The sequence below is a fragment of the Typopeltis vanoorti genome, chromosome 22, assembly GCF_054136105.1.
Source record: "Typopeltis vanoorti isolate ZY-2024b chromosome 22, IOZ_Tvanoo_1.0, whole genome shotgun sequence".
Lineage (NCBI taxonomy): Eukaryota > Metazoa > Arthropoda > Arachnida > Uropygi > Thelyphonidae > Typopeltis > Typopeltis vanoorti.
Window position 1 is genome coordinate 84,258,251 of NC_143570.1, and position 23,659 is coordinate 84,281,909.

Sequence of the window (23,659 nt, forward strand, 5' to 3'; positions counted from 1 at the left end):
ACAGATATCAAAAATGTCAAAATTTTATTTTATAAGCCTCATCATCATGAACTATGGGCTCATTGCCCATAGTTCATGACAGAACAGGATGGTGTAGACACTGTTCTGTCTACATCATCCATAATACCAAACATAAATGTCTTTATCTTCAGGTCCTCACTCATTCTACAGATGTGTCCAAATAATTGCAGCATCGGTTTTATAATCTTCTGCATTAGATTCTCCTTTGGTTTTATCTTCCGATAGAGCTCTTCATTTGTGATTTTCTACTGATCCTATTCTTAGAATCTTCCTGTAACAAGTTCTTTCAAATGCCAAAATTCTTTTTCTTGCTTCCTTCTTTATTACCCAGGTTTCAGATTCATACAGTATACTGCTAAAGACACATGTTTCCAGTACTCTTAGTTTTGTTTGCAGGCTGATCACTTTACTTTTCGGATGTTATCCATGGCCTTCAGATTTGTTCTTCCCTTTACAATCCTGCTCTTTATTTCTTTTTTACAGTTCAAATCATAGTAAAATTTACTTCCCAAATATGTGAATTGTTCTATATTTTCTATATCAATTCCATCCACTTGTATCTTTTGTTTCATGTTCTTCTCACCAAATACCATTGTCTTCATTTTTTTCTAAGTTCATAGCAAGTCCAAATCTCTTGCCTTCGTTTAACAATTTCGATGTTTTTTGTAGCTCTCTTTAATCTTCTTCAATAACAACGTCATCTGCAAATCTCAGATTGTTAATTCTAATTCCATGCACTGATATTCCTTTTGCATCTTCCTTCATTTTATCCACTGCTCTTTCTAAATGTGCGATGAAAATGCTTGGTGATATTGGGTTCCCCCCTCCCTGTCTAGTACCTCTGCTTGTTCTAAACCATTACCTCAAATCACCTATTCTAACTACTACAACTATATTCTTATAAACATCTTTTAATATAGCTATTAGTTTTCTATCAATTCCATAGGATTCTAGCACTGCTAATGTCAACTTTCTGGTCGATACAGTCAAATGCCTTCTGAAAATCAATAAAGCAAGTATATATGTTTTTGTTTTTTCTCCTAGCTTTCTCTGCTATTAACTGCATTATCAAAATCTATTGAATTGTAGTTCTGTAAATCCTGCTTGCTCGTCTGCACGGTATGCTTCCAATTGTGTTATTAATCTTTCTGTCAATATCATCATCACCTTACCAAAGTGACTTGTCAAGGCAATTGTTCTATAATTTTTACATTCTAGCTTATTTCCTTTCTTGTATAATGTCACTAATATTGATTTCACCCACTCCTCTGGCATTTTCCCTTCATTCTATACCATATTACATAGTTGGTGCATATAAGCCTCAACTATCCAGTAATGACGCAGAATACAGCTATGCTGGAATGTTCCTGTGTTTTTGCTTGACAGCTGTCGATTCCATAACCAAATAATACTTTCCAATCTTCAATCACAGAGAAAATTCATAACAGTGAAGATGCATTAACTTCTCAATAAGAAGACTTGAAATTAAGGAATCTACAGAAAATCTGCATTCATTCCTTATAATTATTTAATTTCTTAAAGAATAATATTTGAAACACTTTCCTATTCCTATATCAGTTCTTTTTTTAAATCATATCTCTCTCTCTAGCTATTCTTTTTGTCATATCCATCAGCTGTTCACTTCATATCACAGTATAGCAAAACTCAATTCTTCATAATTTGCAACTGCTTGACTGATGTCACAATATCCAGGTATCATAAACAGCAAAGAGAAATTCAATAATTCACTGCATTTATCAGCAGTGCATTATTGAACAGTAGTAAAAACATATGCAGTTATTTTAATTCCAGAGTTGCAGGATGGCATGTACATGTTGCCATTTTTTTATGTTGTTGCTAAAATTCTGATACCATCTTTGTTCCATTTCTCTGCACCCTCTCTGAATCTAGGGGAACCAAATCTGTGCACAGTAGTCCAGTTGCAATTATATAAGGCCTTGAAAACACGAAAAATGACTTCCTTATTCTTACATGTGAATATTCATCTGACCATTAAGTTGAGATGAACATTGATATAATCTGCCAACGGAATTTTCGCTATGCCAAAGTTTATATATCTTTACGCTTACTAATATTGCATTGAGAGCCAGTATAATTCACCCACAATTCCAGCCTATTCAAATCATTTTGTAAATGCTGTATATCAGCAATAACCCTAATTTGTCCTGTTCTCTGCATAAATCACCAAACAATTGAACATTTCCTGCCAGGTCCTTCTCAATATCATTAATGTACAGACTGAACAACAATGAACTAAGGACTGATCCCTAATGTATGCCACTGGTCAACTTAAATCTAGCAGATTCACTCTCCTCCTTCCCAATTAGTTCATATTCCAATCCCATAATCTTCAGATTATTCAAGAGCATTTCATGGGGCATCCTATCAAATACTTAGCAAAGTCCAACAGTATCCGAGCTTATCTATTCACTTTATCCAGCTCAACTTCTATTATAAAATATAAACAAATATCTAACAAATTCCCACTTTAGTAAACCCATGCTGTTATTTAAATATATGTGTATTTTATATATATATATCATCATCAAATTCCTGATAAGGGGGGTGTACAGGATATGATAGTTACTACATGAAAAACTTACTTCATTACTAACTTCTGATCTACAATTTTCCTCCAAATCAATCTGTTACCTGTCAAGACTCCAACATTATCGGATGTTATATGTCTGTCTTCTAAGGCACTTTTTACTGTATCAATCCATTGTCTGTTGTCTATTTCCATATTTAATTTACCATCTTAGCTAAAAATCATGGCTAAGTAAAAAGCTGAAATGTTTTACTTACATCCACCTACATCTGGTTCTTCCTCTGGTTCTTTTTCCTGCCAACCTGGCAGAGAACACTTGTTTTGCTAATCTTTCCTCTCCCATTCTGTTTTAGTGACCATACCACCTGAGATTACTCTTCTAACACATTCCTGGATGCTAACAATGTCAAGTTCTTTCCTAATATCCTCATTTATATGATATTGCCATTGATGCCATCTGTTCATGCCTCTAATCTTTCTGAGGACTCTCATATCTGTCTCTAGTCTTTAGTCAAGTGTTTTATTTCTAACCCAGCTCTCAGATATCAATAAGTTAAAATTGGTTTCAACACTATCTTGTATACAGCTAATTTAGTGTTTTGACTAATTTCTCTCTTATTCCATATAAATTTATTCAGTTGACTTCTTACCATGCTGGCTTTCTGTTGTCTATTTCCATATTTAATTTACCATCTTAGCTAAAAATCATGGCTAAGTAAAAAGCTGAAATGTTTTACTTGTATTATAGTCAGAATGCAGTTGATATTTTCAATGCTTCTGCCTATTTTCATTGTCTTGTTATTGCTGATCTTCATACCATATCTATTACAACAGTTATTCAATTTAGTCAGGGAATCTTGCAGACTCGTATTAGATTTATTTAGAAGTATAACATCATCTGCAAAGAGCTGACATTAACATCTCCAATTTTGATATCAGTCTGCTTGGCCTGATTGAGAAACTCTTTTCTGTCCCCAAACAAACTCAAAAAAGTCAGAAACCAAAACATACATTACCACCTCTTCATCAGATTCATAACTATGCTCACAGCTGATCTTGCACACATTCTCACTGTCCCTCTCATGATGATCTAGTGTCCTGACTTTCTGCACTGGATCTCACCAGATAAAAAATTTCTCTAGCCCCCCCCCCATGCCAAATCTATTCAGGAGCAGGCAATTCCTCTTATACGAGTCTTTTCTACCATCAAACTCACACTCTTTTCTTCTACACAGCCTATGCATTGAATCATTTGCTATCATAGCTGTCCCTCTTAACTCAGTACTGAAGGTGAGGAAAAAATCAACATCATCTTCTTCCACAGCTAAGTCTGAAGGGGAGGAGGGACAGGACTTTATAATCAAGTGTTTCCATACAATATTGAAAAGTGCCAGATAGAACTCTCCAATGAAAAAGGTCTGTTTATAGATATTATTTTTGAATTATATATTGATATTATATATTGAAGTAACCTGAATCTATGTAATTCTTGAGCAGCATATGAATTTTCTGGAGAATTTATCCTGTAATAAATACATTACTGAGATCCCATTGGCCTCAGTAATTTATTTTCTTTATAAATTTTGGGAATTGCATGCTGTGTGGTCCCTCACTTAGAAACACTGCCGAAAGAAACCCCAAACACCTCTTCTTTTCAGCAAAGACTTAAAGAACTGATGATGTTTCAGATAAAGATATCAAAACATCTTCTCGGGTATTTTAAATCATCTGCACAATCAACATGGTTCAGATATCACTTAACTCAGTATATTTTATTTTTAAAGGTCTTTTAACCTTTTCACATAAGACAATATTAATGTATGTAATATTTAAGTGAAATATTTTACTCTTACTTCTAATTATTTAACAAACTTTTTGCTACTGTATAAAGAAACCTTGAATCAGATGAATATTTTAATAATTAACTAATAACCCAATAAAGTTGAATTATTTGCAACTTCTGTGCTATCCTGGCTTTAAAAGGATATTCCTTTTATAGCCAAAATAGCACAAAGGTTATGCTCACAGATCTATGAATTGCCTTCATAGTGCAATTGGAAAAACGATGGACATATACTCATGTTAGAAGATACATGGGTTCAATTCTCATCATAACACAAGGAATTTTTATGTGAGCTTTTACAACTGAGAGTGAGTTAATCTGTCATATGGAATTTTTTCCTATGGAAAACAGGATCTAATAAAAGTGTTATTTTTCTCTTTGAATGCAAATAACCTTAACCATAGGTTTCAGATTATATTTAAAAGACCCTCAAAATTATATTTTATTCAACAGTAATGGGAAATTAAAAATTTGATAGCATTCATTAATAAAAAATGCAATGCAGTATTTTATCAGAATCAACTGCTGAAGGAGTCAGATAATATGTAAATTATTATTAAAAAAAAAAATCACAAACAATGCAATTTGATTCAAGCATGAAAGGAACTTTAAAATATACACTGGACTAAATGGCTAGCCAGGCCACCAACTCAAAATATTTTGAGCTTTAACCCCAATTAAAGAGGACCTGCCATCTTTGATTAGGAACCAATAAACCAGAAGGAAGACAACTCTGCAGCACTTATTGCAAGTATATTCTTTGTATACTAAAGAAACAAGTCAACCTTATTGCACACTGAATAAAAACCAACATCAAATTTTAATTTAAAATTACCGAGAAGCAACAGGTCTTAATGTAATTGGAATATAATGGAATTCAGTGATAGCAGAATCTCAGAGAAGCTAAATGTTAGCTACTTAGAGTTAATGCCAAAGCAACTTAAGACCATGAGACACAAGTGTGTGTATGATGTCTATACATTACAAGCTGTTTACTGATTACTGTCATCTCTCCACAAATGGGAATGGAGACACTTTCTGAGAATCAAGTTTCCAGAAAGAAAATCTAAAGATCTTTGAATGAAACCTAACAACTTGAGCATTACCTGAAAATGCACCTAGGGCTTTCCTTATAAATCCTTGATAGGTCTGAATCCAAATTTTTCCAACCAAAGGACATGTGTTAAGAACAAGTAATGACAACAGACAAAAACCAGTTGAATTTCTGGTTTATACTGCATTTTGATAAGATTTGGAATATAAAACAGCTGATAAATAATTGGGCTTATCTTAGATTCATGTGGTTTCATTTACTTTCCCTGACCCACCACCACCTATTGGGAAGAAAATGTTGGAGATATTCTGGTGTGAGATCACCATCCTGCTTATTGCATGCAGCTCCTACCTATCTGGAGGCCTGAAGTGGTTTGAAAAAGTTTCATACTTTGCATCTACAGCAGAATTTCCAGATATGTAAAAAATAATAAAAATAAAATAAGAAATAATTTTAAAATTTTTAAATTAAAAAGTGCAAACTTTTGTGGATAGGAGTCACAAAAAAAAGTTTAAATTTTAGCAAATACAGAACAGCTTTAAATTGTGATAACTATACTATGTTTAAAAAGTATGTCACTGTGCTCTTGCAAAGCAAGGGATTTTTTTTTTTTTTGTATGGTCAAAAAAAAAAAAAGGTACATGAATTAATCAAACAAATGCCATGCCCAATTACACACTCATTTTTACTAATTTTATTTTATTATAAAATCATTCATGGCGGATTACACATTTGATTTACCACCATTTTTCAAACTTTATGTGTTCTTTTTTAATTCCAAAATTCAAAAAATAAGATTCTACATCACTGATCATGGATGAAGGACCACATATGTAACACAGAGTATTTTCAACCTGAAGATTGCGGAGAGAATATTTCAAATCATCAGGTGTAATTCTTCTGTCTGAAATTAAAATGGATAATAGAATCATATATCTGCAGAATTAAGTATACAATGAAATCTCAGAAAATGAGATAAAACTATCTAAAGTCTATGCCTAGCTAGAAGAGTTTAAAGCAATTATTATTAATTAGCAGAAAGCTCAGAAATCAATGGCAGAAATGAGTTATCCATTTGAGTAGCTCCCCTCATTTCGTAATCCTCTAATTAAACATGTCCACTGACATCAATATGAAATAGAGTAAGAGTGCCAGAAAATTTCATACACACACACACTTTTATTCAACTGTGTTTCACTACTGATTGCTCAAAAGTTCCTCAACACTAATACTGTGCAAACTGGCAAACTTAATCATTAGGTTAGCTTATCAAGATGAAAGCATTTCTATTCACATAGTACCAATGTTTCTCCTATGTGTGTTTGTAATGTGCAAATCTGTTCACATGCAATAGATAAACAGAGGAATAAAATCACCAAAACATGAAATCATGTTAGCTCACATGTGATTTTTCACTAGGTGACTATGCTTTGTACTACTTTGAGTAACACCAGGTGAACAAAAAAAAACAACTCAGCTAAGACACACATACACACACCATCTCAACTTTTTCCTTTTACCACAGTATATATCCACACACAGACACATTGCCCTACAAGAGTGTATTGCACTGTTCTCCTGAGTTTGTGCACTTTTCTTGATAAAAGTGTTTAATACAGAATCCCAAACATAAGTAAGAATCATAATTATAAGAATCCAATTATATATTTGGTTTAATCCTTTATTCAAGTGTAAGCAAACAAAATTTGTATATGAAGTATTTTCAGGACTGGGGCAACTCGTGGTAAAAGTGGAATAAGTTCTGATCACTTGCCTTAGTATCTCCCATAATGCAAAGTGCACATCTCCTTGCAGACATGTATAATGCTATGCATTAAGGGAAGGGTCACTACCCAGACTGATTTTGACCTTTATTGAGGTCTCATCAGTGGGACCAGACCTAGAGGTGGTGAACACTAAGGTGGATACTAAGGTGGAAGTAATGCAGAAGTCATATCACCATATACCAGTTGCCAAAAGGTGTCGATACCTTATTATTAAAATTCTCTGGATTAGAGATTGTTGATGGAAGTTTTTTTCACTTGGCTATGCTACCAATTATATATTTGGTTTAATCCTTTATCCAAGTGTAAGCAAACAAAGTTTGTGCTTGAAGTATTTTCAGGACTGGGTCAACTCATGGTAAAGGTGGACCAAGCTCTCATAACTATTTGTCTTAGTATCTCCCATAATGAAAAGCATATCTCCTTGCAGACATGTATAATGCTATGCATCAAGGGAAGAGCCACTATCCAGACCGGTTTTGACCTTTATTGAGGTCTCATCAGTGGGAGCCAGACCCAGAAGTGGTGATACTAAGGTGGAAGTAATGCAGAAATCATATCACCATATATCAGTTGCCAACGCTTGGCAACACATCTGCACTGATCCCATTTATTAAGGTCTCCCAGATATTGTGCAGAAATTTCAGTAGAGGTTGTATGAAACTTGACTGACATCGGTTTTCTAAAGTCTCACATAAGAATTTTTTTTTCTTCCTTTTAAGGATAATTCTACCCACAAAAACAATTAACTTACAAACATGAGCAACTACAGGTGGTGTAGGCTATTCTGGACACCAAGCTCTAGAGATGAAGTATACCCCCCCCACACACACACACAAATCCAAGTCATTTTATGCTTCCAATAAAGTAATCAAGTGATTTCACATCAGAAAATAAAAATTATCTTCTACGTGAAGACTTTTACAAACATCCATGATCCATGCCGTAAGACTGAGACTGACATGAGACTCAATAACTGCAGACTGTTTAGAAAAGCAGAGCTGCAATCTACTCGTTCACTCAAGCTAGCAATGTACATCAGAACCTGCTTACCAAATTGTGGTTGATTTTGCCATATTTTCTCAAACATTCTCTTAGGCAGAAAATGAACATAGATAGCAAAATTTACAATTATCCTTGTTTGTTGCAATTCTTTATTCTCTTCAAAGCAAATGAATTAATAATTATCTTGACTTGTATTTTATTATTAATGATAAATACATACCATAAATAATGTACTTAAAAGTTTGATTCTACTAATTCTGATAGTAGCATGATTTGTTCTCACTGGTCTAAAGAATTTCTAACCATGTAAAAATTTCATATTAACACGAGGAAGTAATTTGATTCTACTGTTTAATATACAAGGCAAGAAAAGCTAATTTTCCTTTACAATATAAAATGTAAGATGTCAATCATGTATTATTAATGATCAATACATACCATAAATGAATTACTAAATAAATAAAGGCATCAATAATTCATCATCATCATCAAATTCCTGCCATGTACCCTCAAGGGGTGTACAGGATATGATAGTACTACATGAAAAAAATTACATCAGACCTCACAATACAACAAGAACAAAATCAATATAATGTGTTTCCACAACTACATATTACAACCCCTGGCAAAAAGTATTCGATCAATGTTGTTATCACTACGATGACTGCAATGTGCATCAGAAATACCATATATTTCTTGAAAAGTTTAACATATGAACGTTTTGGCATGCAAAAAATGAAGTAACTCACTTTAAAATATAAAAAGAAAAGAAAATTTTTTGAATGATTCAAAGATTTAAAGGCTAATTTAAAGAAAAGAAATGATCTGTGTTAGAAAAAAGTATCGGATCAAGTTAACAGTTGGAAAAATGGAGACAAACATGTATCATTTCCCAATATGCAAATCTACAACTATCTGTGCACACGTAAAGCAAAAAGAAAACGTTTATAAGGAGCAGAATTGTGATTGCAAAATCTGAATTCTATCTACAGTGTTCAAGGGTGGCTCCTGTGAAATAATCTTTGAGCAATTTAAAAAACAGAATGATTGAATATCTAAAAGATGGAATGTCTTCGAAACAAGTAGCTAAATTACTAAAATGTGCTTAAAGTACTGCATGTGACATTTGGAAAAATATCATTTGACTAATAGTGTAAAAAAATCAATAAAAAAAGCATGCATCAAAGTGGATGTCTACGTGCCACCTCATACAGATAGCACAGAAAATTGATTGAACTTGTGAAGACCACGCAATGTTCAACATTCAAACAACTTAATGCTGCATAGTCAAACAACAAAGTGAAGGTAAGTGACTACACAGTATGAAATCAGCCGAATGGTCAAGGATTTCACTTTTGCAAAAGCAATACAAAAAAAAAATAAAATGTTTCCAGTGGTTTAAAAATCATGTAAATTGGGAATTTGATGACTGGAAAAAAGTCATATTTAGTGACAAATCTCGAATTTGCCTTGGAACTAGTGATAATAACAGTACCGTTGTATGGAGAAGAATTGGAAAAATTCTTCGATGAGTGCATTAATACCAAGGCTAAATCTTCACCCTCATTTACTGTTCGGGGTTGCATCACATCACAAGCTGTTGGAAAACTATGCATTGGTTTACGTACAGTCAACTCTGAAGTCTACGAAGAAATTTTAGAGCATTTTTTGGTTCCTAGTATCGAAAAAGGTTCCAGGATTCCGATCATTTCATTTCTCAAGATGATAATGCATCTTGTCATCACAGCAGATGAATCAAGAACTATCCACAAAACAATCGAAACACTCCAATTAACACCACGACTTGGACTCCAAACAGCCTTGACCTTAATCCAATTGAAAATATTTAGAATATTTTAAAGCGAAATGATACCAAAAGGTGTCATCGAATTATGTCAAGCAGTCATGGAAAGCTGGAGTGAAATTTTGCCAAGACTATCAAAAGCTTATCAAGTCCATGTCACGAAGGATGAAAGCCATCATCCAGGCTAAAATACTGAGTTCAGCGATCGGATATTTCCCAATCAAAGAATGATCACATACTTTTTTCTTCAGCATTTCATTTCTATTCATCTAATTTCTAGTTAAAAACAACTATAAAATATTTTTTGTAATACATTTTAGAAATTATGTACTTTACAACCGTGTTATAAATAACTATTTTAATTTCCCGATGTTTCGACCTTCATATTAAGATCATCATCTGGAGTATATACAAATACAAGGACAAGCTGAGGCACATTTCACAGAGTATGCTAAAGAGACAATGATTTGATCAATGGTTATTCTACTGGCATGACCGCTAGTGAAAATACAATATTTAAAAAAAAATTATATATATGTGTGTGTGTGTAATTGAAAAAAAAAACACAAAATTAATTATTTAGAAACTACATCAAAGTTAAATTCTATTTAAGATAACATAAGAAAACATTCTTCCATATAGATAGTTTTCCTACAGTAACAATGATGTCCTAATTTAACATGACAGTTATCATATTAGATTTAAGATTCTGGATAATCTACAGTTCAGTTTATAGTTAACTCTTAGGAAGAAAGGTTCAGTGGGTAGAATATATGCCTTCCATATGCTTGGGATTTTTAGACCATCATTATTGTTCAGATTAGGGTAGTTGATAAGAATCTCAGAGGCTTCCTTAAATTTACATTCATACTCCAAGTTTTGGCGAGATGTAAACAACTGGTGCTTTCCAGTCAATTCTATGTAAAGTGTTCAGGGCAGTATCAGAAAGGCCATCTTAACCATAGTTATTATATTTGATGTGTCGTTTATGTTCTTTTTATCTGATAGGAATTGTGTCCTGTTTCCCCTATATATAGTAGATTACAGGTGCAATAAATATGGTATACTCCAGGGTGGGCCAGCAGAGGGAGTGGGTTTTTGGATGAGTTGAGTAAGCTTTTTAATTTTGCAGGAGGTTTAAAGGTGCCTTTGAGGTTGTATTTCTGTAGTATTCTCTTTATTTTATCTGATTTCCCTTTAATGTAAGGAATGGTTATAGTTTTATTGTAGTGTGAATGATATAATCACGTAATCACAAGAAAGATATTTATTTAACCAAATATTTCGGTCTGGAAATAGCAGACCATCGTCGGTGGTATTACAAGAACAGTTTAAAAAAAAATATACAAGCTAGAATACTAACAATAGATCGTTGAAATTAGAACATGCCGCGTGATGTTATATCACTAAGTATGAAACGAAATATTTTGAAGTAGAAACATGATTGAATTTGCTATAAAAAAAAAAAAAAAAAAAAAAAAAAATTAATGAGTAATCTTGATTAGGCTTTCCCAGATTTTTGATATAGATATGCAGTCATTACGATTCAGGTTGGGATGATGGAGCAAGGCCTCCACGCTTTCCTTGAACAAACGTTCGAACCTATAACGGGATCTATGTAAGAGGCGCGTTTTGGACCAAAGGATGCTGTGGTCAGTTTCAATCCCGTGTTGAGCCAAACCAGACTTTTCAGGTTTATTGTGAAGAATGGATGATTGATGTTCTTGGATTCTTTTTTCAAGAGAACGTCCAGTCTGTCCAAAGTAAGAGAGATCACAGTTGCAAGGAATTTGATAAACTCCAGGAAGAGATAAAGTTGAGCGTTTGTCTTTAGGAGAAGGAAAATGAGAGGACAATTTGTTAATAGGAGAATACGTAGCTGTTAAATCATATTTCTTCAAAATTCTTGCGATAGGTTCTGAAATACTGGAGATATAAGGAATAGGTACTCGACGTATTGAATCTTTGTTGTTTTGTGGAGGATTATAAGATGTAAGAAGACGTTGAATACTTTTTTCAGAAAAGCCATTGAGTTTCATGTGTTGCTGGATAGTAGAAAGTTCTTTCTGTAGATAATCAAAAGTAGAACAATTAGTTTTGGCTCTTTTGATGAGACATTTTATAATTCCTGTTTTTTGACATGGATGATGGGCTGATTCTTTCAGAATATAACGACCTGTGAATGTTGGTTTCCTGTATACTGTAGTTGTAAGAATATTTGAAGATGATCGGATGAGGAGAACGTCTAAAAAAGATAACTGGTTGTTTTCTTCTAATTCCATAGTAAACTTTATGCGATGATGTAAGGAATTAATACTGTTTAAAAAGGAAGATAAAGTGTTTTTACTGTGAGGCCAAATAGCAAATATGTCATCTATATATCTTACCCAAAAAGATGGTAGAGGGAAACTAGATGTGAAGAGGACTTTTTCTAAATGTTCTAAATAAAAGTTGGCTAAAGCTGGAGAAAGAGGACTTCCCATGGCTGTTCCTTCTACTTGGCTATAAAATTTGTTTTGACATATGAAATAACCAGAATGTATAACGAAATCGAATAGTTTTATAATATCTTGAGGAAAGATGTCAGCAAGTAGTTTTAAAGTTTCCTTAAGAGGTACATTGGTGTATAAAGATTCTATATCAAAACTAACCATAAGATCTGTAGGTTGTAATGAGACATCTTTTAATTTTTCTAAGAAATCTGAGGAGTTTTTTAAAAAAGAACTCGAGTTGCCAATGTAAGATTTCAGTAATTTAGCTAGATATTTGGCTATACGGTAAGTAGGAGAATCAATGCAATCTACTATTGGACGAAGAGGATAGTCAATCTTATGGATTTTTGGAAGGCCATAAAATCTAGGAGGTCTTGCAAAATGAGTTTTAAGTCTTTCAATTGTGTCTTTATCCAAACTGATGACTTCATCAAGGAGAGAATTTAATTTCTTTAGTTGTCTGTTGGTTGGATTATAATCAATTTCTTGATATGTGGAGCGATCTCGAAGCAAAAGAGAAAGTTTTCTTCTGTAATTTACTGAGTCCATAACTACTGTTGCTTTTCCCTTGTCAGCTTTAGTGATAATGAGGTGATTATTTTTTCTCAAGGACTGTAGATTTCATTTCAGAAGGAGATATGTTAGAAGGAGGAAGTTTAGCCTTAAGTAGAGAAGAAGCGACTTCTAGGCGAAGAGCATTAGCTTTATCGCCGGTTAGATGATTAAGATTCCTTTCAATGTTAACTAGGAAATCTAGATATGGTATTTTATTTGGAACAATAGAAAAATCATGTCCTTTTGAAAGGATGAGGGTTTCGCTTTTAGTCAAAGGACGTCCGGATATATTTACAATCCAATTATCTGGAGTTATGAATGGCTTGGATTGTTTAGACGAAAGAGCCTCATATTTACGGTTAAGATGTTGACTTAGTTTATTATAAGCACGTTGAGTAGAACGTTTAGCTACATTTAGAACTATGTGAGAAAGATGTGGATCCAAATTTGTGGATATATAGGTGCGTAAATCAGAAGTCTGATGACTGTGAATAGCAAGATCACGTTTAGCAGCTTTAAGTTGATTACGGATTAGAGATAAACTTGTGTTCCGGTAAATATTATGAGCTCCAGGAGATTTTATTGTTTCTTTAATCTTAGCGAAATTGGGAATAATCTTGTTGTCGCGGCACTTTTTTAAGAAATTAATCTTTGCTCGTAACCTACCTTGTATAACTGAAAGTTTTCCTAATTTACCAGTTATTTTGGTAGCATTTTCCCCGAGCTCATAATATTTACCGGAACACAAGTTTATCTCTAATCCGTAATCAACTTAAAGCTGCTAAACGTGATCTTGCTATTCACAGTCATCAGACTTCTGATTTACGCACCTATATATCCACAAATTTGGATCCACATCTTTCTCACATAGTTCTAAATGTAGCTAAACGTTCTACTCAACGTGCTTATAATAAACTAAGTCAACATCTTAACCGTAAATATGAGGCTCTTTCGTCTAAACAATCCAAGCCATTCATAACTCCAGATAATTGGATTGTAAATATATCCGGACGTCCTTTGACTAAAAGCGAAACCCTCATCCTTTCAAAAGGACATGATTTTTCTATTGTTCCAAATAAAATACCATATCTAGATTTCCTAGTTAACATTGAAAGGAATCTTAATCATCTAACCGGCGATAAAGCTAATGCTCTTCGCCTAGAAGTCGCTTCTTCTCTACTTAAGGCTAAACTTCCTCCTTCTAACATATCTCCTTCTGAAATGAAATCTTTACAGTCCTTGAGAAAAAATAATCACCTCATTATCACTAAAGCTGACAAGGGAAAAGCAACAGTAGTTATGGACTCAGTAAATTACAGAAGAAAACTTTCTCTTTTGCTTCGAGATCGCTCCACATATCAAGAAATTGATTATAATCCAACCAACAGACAACTAAAGAAATTAAATTCTCTCCTTGATGAAGTCATCAGTTTGGATAAAGACACAATTGAAAGACTTAAAACTCATTTTGCAAGACCTCCTAGATTTTATGGCCTTCCAAAAATCCATAAGATTGACTATCCTCTTCGTCCAATAGTAGATTGCATTGATTCTCCTACTTACCGTATAGCCAAATATCCAGCTAAATTACTGAAATCTTACATTGGCAACTCGAGTTCTTTTTTAAAAAACTCCTCAGATTTCTTAGAAAAATTAAAAGATGTCTCATTACAACCTACAGATCTTATGGTTAGTTTTGATATAGAATCTTTATACACCAATGTACCTCTTAAGGAAACTTTAAAACTACTTGCTGACATCTTTCCTCAAGATATTATAAAACTATTCGATTTCGTTATACATTCTGGTTATTTCATATGTCAAAACAAATTTTATAGCCAAGTAGAAGGAACAGCCATGGGAAGTCCTCTTTCTCCAGCTTTAGCCAACTTTTATTTAGAACATTTAGAAAAAGTCCTCTTCACATCTAGTTTCCCTCTACCATCTTTTTGGGTAAGATATATAGATGACATATTTGCTATTTGGCCTCACAGTAAAAACACTTTATCTTCCTTTTTAAACAGTATTAATTCCTTACATCATCGCATAAAGTTTACTATGGAATTAGAAGAAAACAACCAGTTATCTTTTTTAGACGTTCTCCTCATCCGATCATCTTCAAATATTCTTACAACTACAGTATACAGGAAACCAACATTCACAGGTCGTTATATTCTGAAAGAATCAGCCCATCATCCATGTCAAAAAACAGGAATTATAAAATGTCTCATCAAAAGAGCCAAAACTAATTGTTCTACTTTTGATTATCTACAGAAAGAACTTTCTACTATCCAGCAACACATGAAACTCAATGGCTTTTCTGAAAAAAGTATTCAACGTCTTCTTACATCTTATAATCCTCCACAAAACAACAAAGATTCAATACGTCGAGTACCTATTCCTTATATCTCCAGTATTTCAGAACCTATCGCAAGAATTTTGAAGAAATATGATTTAACAGCTACGTATTCTCCTATTAACAAATTGTCCTCTCATTTTCCTTCTCCTAAAGACAAACGCTCAACTTTATCTCTTCCTGGAGTTTATCAAATTCCTTGCAACTGTGATCTCTCTTACTTTGGACAGACTGGACGTTCTCTTGAAAAAAGAATCCAAGAACATCAATCATCCATTCTTCACAATAAACCTGAAAAGTCTGGTTTGGCTCAACACGGGATTGAAACTGACCACAGCATCCTTTGGTCCAAAACGCGCCTCTTACATAGATCCCGTTATAGGTTCGAACGTTTGTTCAAGGAAAGCGTGGAGGCCTTGCTCCATCATCCCAACCTGAATCGTAATGACTGCATATCTATATCAAAAATCTGGGAAAGCCTAATCAAGATTACTCATTAATTTTTTTTTATTTTTATTTTTATTTTTTTTTTTTTTTTATAGCAAATTCAATCATGTTTCTACTTCAAAATATTTCGTTTCATACTTAGTGATATAACATCACGCGGCATGTTCTAATTTCAACGATCTATTGTTAGTATTCTAGCTTGTATATTTTTTTAAACTGTTCTTGTAATACCACCGACGATGGTCTGCTATTTCCAGACCGAAATATTTGGTTAAATAAATATCTTTCTTGTGATTACGTGATTATATCATTCAGTCTTATGTCGCAAGTATCCTTAAAACAACAAATTATTGTAGTGTGGTTTATCTTTGTTTTTTATTGAGGTCTTGTACAGAATTTTGTTAATAGTGTTTTGGCTGTAACCATTTTTAGGAAAGTATTCCTCCACTGGCCAACCTAGAGCATACCATATTTACCCTGGAGCATACCGTATTTATTGCACCTGCCACCTACCATATATAGGGGAAACAGGATGCACAATTCCTATCAGACAAAAAGAACAAACACTACGTTAAATATAATAACTATGGTGAAGCTGGCCTTTCTGATCATGCCCTGAACACTTGACATAGAATTGACTGGAAAAGCACCAGTTGTTTACATCACACCAAAACTTGGTATGAATGTAAATTTAAGGAAGCCTGTGAGATTCTTATCAACCACCCTAATCTGAACAATAATGATGGTCTAAAAATCCATATGGAAAGCACATATTCTACCCACTGAACCTTTCTCCCTAAGAGAAAGGTTCAGTGGGTAGAATATGTGGATATCTGGATAATCCAGAATCTTAAATCTAATATAACAACTGTCCAGTTAAATTAGGACATCATTGTTACTGTAGGAAAATTATCTCTATGGAAGAAATGTTTATCTTATGTTATCTTAAATAGAATTTAGCTTTGATGTAGTTTCTAATTAATTAATTTTATCTTTTTTTTTATTATATATATATATATATACATACAATTTTATATATATATACATATATATATATTATATTTTCACTAGAGGTCATGCTAGTAGAATAACCATTGATCAAATCATTGTCTCTTTAGCATACTGAGAAATGTAACTCAGCTTGTCCTTGTATATATTCCAGATGATGAACTTAATATGAAGATCGAAATGTCAGGAAATTAAAATAGTTATTTATAACACAGTTGTGAAGCCATAATTTCTAAAATGAATGCTGTGCAACACTAAAAGAAAGGATTTTTTGTAATAATTTTATTTCTTTATTAATCATATTTATATTCATAACTGTTCAATTTGAACAAAATTTATGTATTGAGGAAAAATAAATCCTAATATCCTAAATTCTAAAAATATAAAAATTTTTAATGTTACAGTCGTTGATCGAATACTTTTTGCCAGGGATTGTATTAGTATCTTGCATTCTGCAACAAGCTTAAACCAAATTTATTTTATTTTATTATACTGGTTGTGTATCAATACTATTAAATAATTAAATTTAATGAGTGATATCAACTTGTTCAATATTTCATAAATCTTGTGGATTGAACAATCTGCAGAATTCACCTTACTAAGATTCCAAAACTTTAGAACAAGAGTTATTTTTACTAGACTGAAAATCAAAATAGCCAAAGATCCTCAATTCAGATAACATTTAGGAATGATGAGCAAGACTCAAGTCCACGTAGTTAGCCTGGTGGTTGTGCACTTCGCAATCATATGCCTGGGGAAGGAGTGTCCTAAGTTCGATTCCCATCGGCATGAGGAGCTGAAGGATCTTCCTCAGCCACAGCCAAGTTAGCTGGTCTTGGGCGTGGACAGTAGGGTTTTCTCAAAGTTTATTCTGAGGTTTTTCATCCCGCAAAGCAGGCAAACCGGCCTTGAGAACTCAACACTACAGGACATAGAATACACTGGGGCATTGGGCTGACCACTTTATCCTGTGAACGGTTTGAGGTCTGATGATTAATAAACCCTCGACACCGCAAGGTAAAAGAGGGTATAATGAAGATGAGATGAGATGAGATGAGCAAGACTCAATGTCTAGAATGAAGCCCAGGTTGTTCAGCTTCTAATCCTAAATTTAATCACTAACCTGTTCATACAGGTGAAATACATCAACTATTTTATGCTTCCTATCCACATTATTATAATGTATCTGAATGTTATTTCAATGGGACATTTTGCATCCATGTTTTGACTGACTATATAGTTGATAAAGTGGGTATGAGCATCTTGATATAATTAACTATACTACTATCTTACTTTTAACATAAATACCTTTGGCACTCACTTTTGTAACACTTGAACATTATCATACCATTCTCATTTTCCACCCATAAGCGTTTTGCCTTTGATAATTACAGAGGAATTTTCTTTAATGAGTGTTTTAGACAAGATTTACACAAAGATAATGAGAAGTGGTTAAGGAAAATTGTGGAAGGGTAACTTCAAGAGGAACAAGTTGACGTCAGGCTAAATGGCAATTGTTAAGATAACATTTTCATGTTAATATAAATAACTGAGGAACAATGAAAATATAAGAAGGATCTGAATTTGAGTTTTGTAGATCTGGAAATGGTAATACGAGGGTTGTTTGAAAAGTTTGGTAAAAAATACGTTCAACTCAATTTTTTGGAAAAAAATCGCCTTTATTTCTCAACATAGTCTCCATCGAGGTCTACATACACATTTCATCCAACGAGTTTTCAATTTTTACATTGCATCTAAAAAGTAGGATTTGTCAAATTGTGCAAAACATTGACAGCCTTAATGACATCCTCATTCGAAGAAAATTTTTTCCCACCAAGCCAAATTTAAGTTTGGGAACAAGAAGTCACATAGGGCCAAGTCCGGAGAATATGGTGGATGTGGAACCAATGCGAACCTCGATCAGTGTAATTCTGCCATTGTGACGCCTGATGTGTGGTACAGTTCATTGTCTTGATGAAAGAGCACTTTTTTGCGCACCAATCTTGGGCATTTTTCTTTTAATTTTTCTTTTAAATGGTCCAACAATGATGCATAATAGACTCCTGTTATTGTCTTATTCTTTTCCAAATAGTCTATCATGATAATTCCTTGGGAATCCCCACGTGGTCATCACCTTCCCAGCTGACAAAATGGTCTTCACTTTTTTGCGATGCTCTTTCACTGGGCATTGTCCACTGTTTTGACTCAGGTGTGTAGTGGTGGATCCAAGTTTCATCTACAGTCACAAATCAATGCAAAAAATCCTGCAAATTGTGATTACACCAAACACTGCATTGAAATGTCTTTTTGCATGAATTTTTGATTGACAGTCAACAATCGTGGAACCCATCACACACACAACTTTTTCATGTGCAATTTTTTGTGCAGAATATTATACACCCATTCAGTTAAGATGCCTACAATCTCACGCACTTTCACTCGGCAGTCTTCCATAATGATACCATGGATTTTGTCAATCATTACCTTCGTGGTGACCTCAGTCAGGAGTCCGGAGTGCGCTTCACCTTCGATGGACTTACAACCATGTTTAAACTCGTTTATCCAAAAATAAATAGTCTTTAATGCTGATGCAGAGTCTCCATGAACTGCATTTAACTCAGCTTTGATCTGAGTGGCCATCCACTTCTTCAAATAAAAGTGTTTCATCACTGCACGAAACTTTTTTCTCCATTTTTATGAAAAATGCGAACACAGTCATTTTAAATGTTTGCCAAATGAAAACTATGCATCACACATGGCTAAAATTTTGCCAGGGGTCATGAAAGAGATGATAGTGCTGACACTGGTATGAATGAACAAACTATGTCGCCATCTATTGGAAATTTACCAAACTTTTCAAACAACCCTCGTTCATAAGAGGGCTGTTTCAAACCAGCTACTATGGGAATGGTATATATAAGACAGTGTCCGAATCAATTTTAGCTTATGAATCTGAGAGCTGGATTAGAAATAAAACACTTAATCAAATACTGGAGACCACAGATATGAGAGTTCTGAGAAAATTAAAAGAATAAACTAATGGTAGAACCATATTAAAAATTAGAATATCTGGATTCATCAATATAAAGATCCAGATGGAGACCCAAATTATATTGCATGCACTGTTTCTTATGCTAAGATCTGATGATAATTATTTATCATCAGATCTCAGCATAAATGATTAAATGATGATGACAAACTTTCATAATATAAATAATTATTTATACAGAAATAGCAGATATTAAAGATCCAACATTATTTCAAAGCAGAATGTATATAGAAACTATGAAAGTTTCATAATTTTGAACAAAGCTTATGAGAATACAATCCTCAGCATAAGAGGATTTTAAGCTTACATTGCTTAAAAGAACATGAGCACCCAAGCATCCATATATTCATATATCCCCTTTTATTAGTGCATTCTGATAAAGGTTTCACTGGCCTGACAGCTGTTTCGAACCGGTTGGTTCCCTTCCAAGACCAGGCAGAAACCTTAAGAGAGTAAAAACTCTCATTCAATACTAAAGCAGTCGAATCAGCAAGTTCTATTTTTCACAAGTGAACTCTCAACTGAAATGAAGTCATAGAGATCTTTCTATATTAATTGCTATTATGCACTGACCGAGTAGCACAGAGCTTGTGTTCTTTTAAGTAGTGCTAGCTAAGGCAACTGCTACAGCAAGGATTGTATTCTCATAAGCTCTCTGGTGAAAATTATGAAACATTCATAGTTTCTACATACATTCAGCTTTGAAATAATATTGGATCTTGAATATCATTTCCATATAATTTATTTGCAGAAATGAAGCCATATGGCTCTCTCCATTAATTAATTAATTAATTATTTCGGACCTTTTCTTATGCTAAAGGAAAATTTTCGGACCATGAGACACACATTTTTACATAAAGAAATTGACTTAGAATTGGGGTGTGCATCTTATTCCGAAGGTAGGTGATACTAGGTAAAGTCTTGGATTTCCACATTTTCGATGCGAGCCAAACACAAAAAATGACAGTAACGAGACAAGTGAAAACAAACTGAATGCTGCTGGTACAAGTTATAGTAATAATAAATGAAATTTAAGATTTCTGAATATTTTTATATAATAATATATTTTTTTAAAAAATTGTTGCATAAATTTGGAGTGTGTCTTATCATCCGAAAAATATGATGCATCTTTTTATTGGGAATAATATAGTATTAGCAATAATATTAGGAAGAGGAACATCTTAAATGTGAGATTCAATTTAGCATCATGAGCAAACATTGTTGCTGATGATGCTAAAGTTGAGGGGACAAGCATTAACAAAGTCATATACGTCCCCAGACCACACACCATTTATGATGACAAAATGAATAGTTATGAATAGTTTGTGGTTGAGAGGTAGAAAAGACAAGGTAAGAAATCCTTTAGTAACATACAAGTTATTAAAGGATTTTCTGAACTACATGCATGATACATCCAAGAAAAGTGAAAGCAGAGAACAAGCAGTTAGTCAAGTAAAAGCATAATTGGCAAGAATGAGAGAATTAGAACTTTTGCTTGAGCATGGTGAATGAATGGTATGGGTTTTCGAAGTAGTGTAGACTTCCTGCAATGAGATATTCATACTCCATGCAATGGCCATACAATAAAATAAATAAATATAATAATATTAATGACAACAAATAAATAAATAAATATTTGCATTATGAATCTTCGTTATCACCATCAAACTCCTGATATGTATCGTCAGGGGATATGTACGTTATTATGGTACAACTACATGAAACACATCATTACCATCTTTTTTATGCACAATTTTCCTGAAAATTAATCTATTATTAATCTGTCAGAACCAGCCATATCATCAGATCTTACAAAAGAACCAGTGCAAGCAAAATAATCTGGGTCTTCATCTGGATCTTTCTCTGCCATCCTGGAAAGAAACACTTGATTTGATAACCATTCTGTTTAAATGATTATACCACCAGAAATCAGCTCTGCTTACATTTCGATGAATCCAAATATCCTCATTTATAATATGGTTCTGCACTTATTTACTCCCCTAATTTTCTCAGAACATCACCTTCTTACTCTGTTCTTTAGATCTCCAACAACTACTACCAACTTTGTGTGTGTGTGTGTGTGTGTGTCCATATATTATCTCAATGGCAGATAATGTTGTCCACATATTATCTGCCATTCAAAAAGATTATCCTCATATTTAGTGCTGAATGCTATAGCTGCTCCTTCCTTCCTTCCCTGATCATTACCACTTAATATGGCATGTTGTATTTGTTATTTAGAAGAATCTCACTTGTTTCTGCCATCTTTGTTTCAGTAAGATTAATTATGTCAAAGTGGTACTTCTCTAATTCTTCTGCCACTTTACTTCTTTTCCACTGATACTTCTAATGGTAATAATGCCCCTATTAGAATTCTGCTATTGAATTGGAGTGTGTTTCAGTAGCTGAATTTTCACTTTTCATCCTGGTTCTCTGGTGTAAACAGCACAGGTCCTTGTTTAATCATGCACCTTCCCAGCAAGCATGAAATTCCATCATGTACCATAATGGTTGGCTAAATCACAAAGATATCAAAAAAAAAGGAATTCACAGTTATTAAATGAATGCATGATGCAAGTGTTAAACCATAAAAAAAAATTAACCCAAAATACCCCCAGATTGCTGCTGTTATGAATGCCAAAGCTAGACAAACTGTTCAAATTAGAGTGCTTATAAATAACAGAACAGTTCTGAGAGAAAAAACTAGTGGTAAAAACTAGTAACCAATCATATTGGATTTTCTGAACGTGCAGAACAACCTTTTTAAGCACATTCTAGTGATGAAGCATATACAAACTATTAAATATATTATCATATTTATTCAAGTTGCTTTGCCCACTGGCAGAGCAAACTAAATTTTTCCTTGCCACCACATTATTATTATTATTATTAGACACCTCTAGGGAGTCCGAAGACTCATCGAGGGAGGGCACCTGCTCTACAACTCTGTCTCCACACACTCAATCCACCAACTGACCGCAACTACACCAACGCCATCTACCACCGCCCACCACCACCACCAGTATTTCCAAGGACAATCACAAATATCCATGCCGACGGCGGGATTCGAACCTGCAGCCTTTCAGCTGGAGAGTGGATACGCTAACCACTCGGCCAGCCAGGCTGGCCGAGTGGTTAGAGTATAAAAACTAAATTTTTTGTCATGGCCAAGTAACTTGGCTTCTTAAAAACAATTGGTGGGAGGGGAGGGGGATCTTATCTGCACTGTTTACAGGACGAGAGTTTCTGGAAGGTAAATCTACCATCTCTGTATGAGACCAGCTAACTCACATTCAGATGAAAAAGCCTTGGTAAAGGTTCTTCGTGTCCTAGAAATAAAACATACATTGAATTATAATTTGTTTTATTGGAATGCAAAGAGTGCTACCAATAATTTTTATAATACAGTGTATATCACACATCAAAACTAGTATTTATGCATGCCAGTTTTGCTGTTCAAAGTAAGCTATGAATATCAGAAAATATATATTATGCAGCATGATAGTCTTTGCAAAGAATACAAGCTTACTGCCTTGAATTACTTCCACTACAGTTATTGAAGATAAACTGTGCCTTTCCATAATTACTTGCAATCTGATCATCCATTATCAAATTACATATTGTTGAGTCGAGCAAGGAGCTTCCTAGACATTACTGAAATACTGCAACTCA

At 33.7% G+C, this 23,659-nt stretch overlaps 1 protein-coding gene across 3 annotated transcripts in view; it reads right to left on the bottom strand.

Moving 5' to 3' along the window:
* Window positions 1-6,158: 6,158 nt before the first annotated feature.
* LOC150094528 (oxidoreductase NAD-binding domain-containing protein 1-like) overlaps window positions 6,159-23,659 on the bottom strand; it is a 106,753-nt gene continuing 89,252 nt past the window's right edge. For 2 of the 3 annotated variants that reach the window (XM_090412144.1, XM_090412145.1), the window contains exon 7: window positions 6,159-6,391. In XM_090412144.1, coding sequence (XP_090268270.1) covers window positions 6,225-6,391 — 167 coding nt within the window. In that variant the 3' untranslated portion in view covers window positions 6,159-6,224. The remainder of the gene's footprint in view (window positions 6,392-23,659) is intronic. The other variant, XM_090412146.1, reaches the window with a different exon arrangement.